Below are 6,493 nucleotides of genomic sequence, written 5' to 3' on the forward strand. Positions count from 1 at the left end.
GGGGTGGAGCGTGGATCTTTGCTGTTGTCTTTTCCTGGTGACTAGGGGTGAGGAAGGGGGAGGCAGCTTGTCCACTCCGAGGCTGCAGCCTGCCTCAGTGGACAGATTGCCCCCCCCCCCAACCCACGGCTGGCAGCACGCGTCGCTTTTGCCTCCAGATTGGCCGCGACTGGCGCTCAATAGCGGGAGGTTAATTTCCTTCACAAAGGTGAAGGGGGCACGGCTCCGGGGGGCCCCGCGCCCAGACAGGCGGCCCCTTTATTCTGCAGCGCCTTGATTGGAGCCCTTGATTTCGCATCTGATGTCAACCGCAGACAAAATGCCCGCTCGGAATGAAAATGTATGAGGCCGCGCAACGAGAGCGGAAACCAACTTCACTGAGGCGCACGCGGCTGACCTCGCGGTTTGGGCTTCGGTCAATTCCACCCGAATCAAACCAGTCTCAGGCGAAGCTTAGGCTTCGAGCGGCATGCACCCGGCCCCTTCGAGCATGTCAACCTCTAAGCCTCTGTGAACTTAAGAAAAAAAAAGTTCAGAAATTCAAGTTCCTTTTGGAACCCAGCCCAGGGTGCCCCCAACCCCCACCCCTTTAGCGCCGCGTTTGCTGGCGACTGAAGAAGTGCGGTGCCAACTGCTTCTTAAAACTCCAGAGAAAACATCCCGAGGCTCGAGAGCGCGCCCAGGCCACGGACACAAACACTGCCCACGACTGCAGCCAGAAGGCCAGATCCTCTACCCAAACTCGGAACCCAAAGGCCCCACTTTCGTTTGGATCTTGGGACCCCTGGCCCACCCATCCGAGGCGCGTGCGGGGGCTCTTGGCGACTAGGACTTTGCAGCTATTTTCGATTCTTGATTATTTCTCAAACACCACGATGAGTTCCTGTGCCTCATCCGACCCTCTCTCCCACCCCAGCAGCCGCACTCAGATCTGCCCCGCGCCGGCTGAGGCCCACCACCGCCCCAACCCAATCAGCGCTCCCAACTTCCCCTCCGCTCTGGCTCGCGGGTTGAACCCTCCTGACATATTTGGGGCCATTCTTCTCCTTTGTTGCTATTTTGCTCGCGACCCGCGGGTAATCCCGGCGCGGGAGGGGGGCGTGTATTGTCAAGCTGATGGACGGGCCCATTTGGCGGCTCCGCGCCCCCCAGAGGAGAGACACAAAGCCCAGGCACGTGCGCCTCCCCATAGAGGAGCAGCAGACCGTGAAGGGAGGCGGGGCCGGGCGTGTGCCTGGGCCAGGCGGGGCGGCGGCGCCGGGCGGGGCAGCGGCGGGGCGCGCGCGGGGGCCCCGCGCCCTCAGGTACATCTGCCGCACCTACCGGGCGACCCCCGAGTCTCGGGCCCCTCTTTGCCGCCCCGCCGCCCTCCCACCCTACCCGACGGAGGAGCTGAGGGCGCGCTGATTGGCTCCGGGGGAAGCGGGAGGCGAGAACAATGGCCCCCTCCCCCCGTTAAAAGAGAGCGGCTCCCGGGCCCGGGCACAGGGACGCGCGTGCAGGGCGCAGAGCTGAGCCGGCGCTACACAAGTCCCGCAGCCGCCTCACCCGAGCCATGGGCCGGGGGCAGTGAGACTGCTTCGGCCGAGCGCAGTGGTGGGACCCAGCCAGTGCCTTGCTCTCGCGCCGCGCCAACATGCCCCGCGGCTTCCTAGTGAAGCGCAGCAAGAAGTCCACGCCCGTGTCCTACCGGGTCCGCGGAGGCGACGACGGAGACCGCGCGCTGCTGCTGTCGCCGGGTTGCGGGGGCGCCCGTGCTGAGCCCCCCGCGCCTAGCCCTGGGCCGGGTCCACTGCCGCCGCCGCCGCCCGCGGAGCGCGCCCATGCGGCCCTCGCCGCGGCGCTCGCCTGCGCGCCAGGCTTGCCGCCACCGCAGCCGGACCCGCGGGCCGCGCACTTCGGCAATCCCGAGGCAGCACACCCCGCGCCCCTCTACAGCCCCACGCGGCCTGTGAGTCGCGAGCACGAGAAGCACAAGTACTTTGAACGCAGCTTCAACCTTGGTTCGCCAGTTTCGGCCGAGTCCTTCCCCACGCCCGCCGCGCTGCTCGGAGTTGGCAGCGGCGGCGGCGGCGCGAATGCCGCGGGTGGTGGCGGCACCTGCGGCGGCGACTCGCTGCTCTTCGCGCCCGCGGAGCTCAAGATGGGCACGGCGTTCTCGGCGGGCTCCGAAGCGGCCCGCGGCCCAGGGCCCGGCCCCCCGCTTCCCTCCGCCGCCTCTTTGCGGCCCCCGGGCAAGCGGCCTGCGCCCGCTGCCTCTGCCTCCGAGCCCCCCGCCAAGGTAGCCAAGGCCCCGGGCGCCAAGAAGCCCAAAGCCATCCGCAAGCTGCACTTCGAGGACGAGGTTACCACGTCGCCTGTGCTGGGGCTCAAGATCAAGGAGGGCCCGGTGGAGGCGCCACGGGGCCGTGCGGGGGGCGCGGCGCGGCCGCTGGGTGAGTTCATCTGTCAGCTCTGCAAAGAGGAGTACGCCGACCCGTTCGCGCTGGCGCAGCACAAGTGCTCGCGTATCGTGCGCGTGGAGTACCGCTGCCCCGAGTGCGCCAAGGTCTTCAGCTGCCCAGCCAATCTGGCCTCTCACCGCCGCTGGCACAAACCGCGCCCTGCGCCCGCAGCCGCTCGCGCGTCGGAGCCGGAAACCGCTGCCAGGGCTGAGGCGCGGGAGTCGACGGGGGGTGGCAGCGACCGCGACACGCCGAGCCCCGGCGGCGTGTCAGAGTCGGGCTCCGAGGACGGGCTTTACGAGTGCCACCACTGCGCCAAGAAGTTCCGCCGCCAGGCCTATCTGCGCAAGCACCTGCTGGCTCACCACCAGGCGCTGCAGGCCAAGGGCACGCCACCCGTGCCCCCGGCTGAGGACCTACTGGCCTTGTACCCGGGGCCCGACGAGAAGGCGCCGCAGGAGGCGGCTGGCGACGGCGAGGCGGCCGGAGTGCTGGGCTTGAGTGCGTCCGCCGAGTGCCACCTGTGCCCGGTGTGCGGGGAGACGTTCCCCAGCAAGGGCGCCCAGGAGCGCCACCTGCGCTTGCTGCACGCTGCCCAGGTGTTCCCCTGCAAGTACTGCCCGGCCACCTTCTACAGTTCGCCTGGCCTCACTAGGCACATCAACAAGTGCCACCCGTCCGAGAACAGACAGGTGATCCTCCTGCAGGTGCCCGTGCGCCCGGCCTGCTAGAGTGAGCCCTCCATCCCGGCCCCCTGAACTGTGCCTTTGCTTGGAGACCCACGAAAAGAGGGCGCCTTGCGCGCCCCGAAGCCGCGTCCACTCCCGGGGCGCCCACTCCCGGTGAAAGTGTTGTCTCCGCTTCTCTCGGTGTGACTTGACGGTAACCCCAGTCCTCTCGTTGTGACTTCCTTTGGACCCCCACCCCTTGTTGTGTCCCCTACCCCCACCCCTTGGCGCAACAGGAACCAATCTCTTTCTGTACAAGGAAGAAAAGCTGTACGTTTGTCTCGTGGTTGGAAGCCTCCCCTTGGAGTGGAAAGCTGTTTTTCTTGCTAGTATTCGTTGTGCTCATGATCTAGAAATGCGGTTTGCTCTCGCCTACCAATCTCTGCTCTCTATGTATGTAGCGTACGGGTTGTTTTGGGTGAATCTTGAGGAATAAATGCCTTTATATTTCACAGGCTGTAAATTGAACTTCCCACACGATTAGCTTTATTATGGCTTGTGAACTGCTGGAGTCTGGCTTTACCTTTTTGTATGTGAACAAATCAAATTGCTTAAAAAAGAGTTTTCTTTAGTATAGCCACAAATGCCTTGAACTGTTGTCTGTTTGGGATTGTTTGGGGGGAGGGAATTTTCAGAAGTTGCTGTAGAAACTGCCTCAATATTTCATGTAAGACTTTTTGGTTGAATCGCCTTTATTGAGGTAGGGCTATATGAGTTCCCTCTAAATGTATATGTTGAATTATGAGTAATTGTTATTTATTCTTTATTTATTTATATTAATTATGAAGATTAAGATATTATTTGATTGCAGATCCTTTTTTTTTTTTTTTGGTGTGATTTCCCCCCTGCCACTCTCGACATTTCACTGTGCATTTTAGAAGAGAGCCTTTTTCTAAAGGAATCTGCTAAAAGTTTTAACTTTTTTACCTATCTGAGCAAATTACAGACAACCTACCATTTTATTCTGCTTGGAAGGCCCCTGAGGCCCTTGTACAACTGACAACTCTTACTTTTAAATGCAATCTCTTTTCTACATACATTATTTTCTTAATTGTTAGCTATTTATAGAAAGCTTCAATAGAACTGTTTCAACTGTATAACTATTTACTATTCAAATAAAATATTTTCAAAGTCAAAGCAAGGTGGACTTATTTCTGCATCACGTGGTTTCTACAAAGATTTAAAATATAGAGTTAGATGACGTCTTAAATGTCTCTATTTTTTATTAAAGAAAAAAAAAAACACCATCACCATCACTAGGATCATGGATGTTTACAGCTGAGCGTGAGCTGCTGGATTCTGCCCTCTGGCAGTTCAAGGGGATAGCCTCAAACCAGCTAACTGGAGCTGAAGGCTTGTTAGGGGTCCTCAGGAATGTATGGGAAGGTGAAGTTAGGATGAAAGCTGTGCGGATCTTTTTCAGAGAAATCTAGATAAGCATCCACGAGAACCTACCCTTTTAATTTAAGGTGCTGTAGGAACCCCAGGTTAATTTAGCAGGTCCTTCATTTCCCGACAGTTTGGGGCTCTGTGTAACAGTAATTCTTCAGATAAATAAAATAGTTAGTTTTTGACCCTTAAGTATCAGCTAGAAGAAAGGATGATTTTATGGCTAGATTTCCAAAGTAAGGGAAGCAAACCAAATCACACTTGGATGCAACAGAAGTTAGGCGACCGGATTTGGGGTTGAGGGCTCAGAAAGGATTTTCCAGTCAGGTGAGGAACCTAATTTTTTTGTGGGGGGTGGAATGGAACACCATCTGTTTGGGGTATTTAATAGCAGGTAATTACAATATTTTCCATTTTGTCACAGCTCTTTGAAGAACAACTGACACTCACCAGTTAATATTTTGAGTTGTTTTCCTCTGTCTTTGAAACACTGATTACAGAGATGTGCTAAACATCACAATTGTGCATTCTCTTCCTTTTGGGGTGTTTTTGCTACTTTTCCCCCCTGTAGTCCACTAAACCTAAGGTTTGCCCAGCAAAGAGATTTTAGAAACCTGAACAGGGGCTGCATTTCAGAAGTGTATAGCTGGAATGATGGTGGGAAGGGCAGCACATCAGAGACTTGGGAGGATAATATGAAGAAAGAGATCCTTTTCTGATTCTGAGCCTGAAGTTTCGTGTGGGAGAAGGTATAGTACAAGGCTTGGCTGTCAGGAACATTGAATATTTGGCCCTTTGTGAGGAATAGACTAAGAATAACAATGAAGGAGAAGCCACTATAGGTAAGTTGCCTCAGGGACAAAGTGCATGTTGCCCTTTATTGCTGATGAGAACATTTTATCAGTTTAGAATATAGGGGAAGACAAAAGCTCAGAGCCAATGAAATATAAAAACACAGGGACAAAGCAGTATTTATAACATCCTGAAAACTCTGAAACAAAAACTCGAATTTGTGGTTTGGTGGCTGGTCCCTCTGAGTAACAATAATACAAAGGTTTTAAAAATGTGCTCTCTGAATTACGCCATATGTTAAAAGATCCCTCATACTGAGGGTTAGTGTATGTTTTTTGTCAATAAAATTTTTCCTTACAAACCTGCTGGTTAGCCACACATGATGAGTCAAAGCCTGACTGCAGGTATGGTATCATGTCATATGGATAAGTTCACAAGGGCTCCTATTATAGAATATCAAGTGGAAACGAACTCACCTATATAAATAGGCAAAGGATGCTGAGGACATCCTTTGTGTCCGAGGTTGCTGAGAGCTTGCACACCATCAGTGGAAACTGGCCAAGACTCCACATCTACCTGCAGTGAGGGATTGGTGCTGGGAGGGCTTAGGGGGTCAGGAAAAATAACCAGATCAAGGAGGGAGGAGCTACAAGAGGGAACAGATAAAGGAAAGAGTTTTGTTTTTGCCAGTGGTCTGTCTCCAAACTTTTCTACTTTCCATACAAATGTGGTATAATAAAAAGCAAAATGCTGTTGTTCAGCAAGCACCCTCTGGTTCCGAAGTGAGCAAGCAGTTGAAAAGCTGCCAGACACATTGGTTTGCCCTTTCTTTAGCACTGATAATGTCCTCTTGAGGCACGTTTCCCTGGAGGCCTGGAGAAGTTGGGGCACTATCGCCCCTCAAAGCAGGAATGTTGTAGTAAAACGTTTTAACCCCAGTCAGCTACTCACAAGCTTGGGCTGTGGAGGCAACTCTCTTCTGTGCAGCACCATCCACCAGGCGTTCCCACCTTCTGATGACCCCAGAGCCCATTGCTAGGTTTGTACACCCAGATTACACTGGCGTGGAGGCAGCCGCTGCCAGGTAACTTGAGAGCACAATGCGAGTGAGGCCAGAGGCTCTAGAGTGCCCGAGAGGAT

General features: G+C 55.1%; 1 protein-coding gene across 1 annotated transcript; it reads left to right on the top strand.

Annotated features, from left to right (window-relative positions):
• The first annotated feature begins 1,490 nt into the window (after nucleotides 1-1,490).
• Nucleotides 1,491-4,303, top strand: INSM1 (INSM transcriptional repressor 1). Its single transcript, XM_016146101.2, has one exon. It carries the CDS (start codon nucleotides 1,637-1,639, stop codon nucleotides 3,173-3,175), a length of 1,539 nt encoding a protein of 512 aa, XP_016001587.1. The 5' UTR covers nucleotides 1,491-1,636; the 3' UTR covers nucleotides 3,176-4,303.
• The last annotated feature ends 2,190 nt before the right edge of the window (nucleotides 4,304-6,493 follow it).

This window comes from Rousettus aegyptiacus, unplaced genomic scaffold, assembly GCF_014176215.1.
Source record: "Rousettus aegyptiacus isolate mRouAeg1 unplaced genomic scaffold, mRouAeg1.p scaffold_m13_p_12, whole genome shotgun sequence".
NCBI classification, from domain to species: domain Eukaryota; kingdom Metazoa; phylum Chordata; class Mammalia; order Chiroptera; family Pteropodidae; genus Rousettus; species Rousettus aegyptiacus.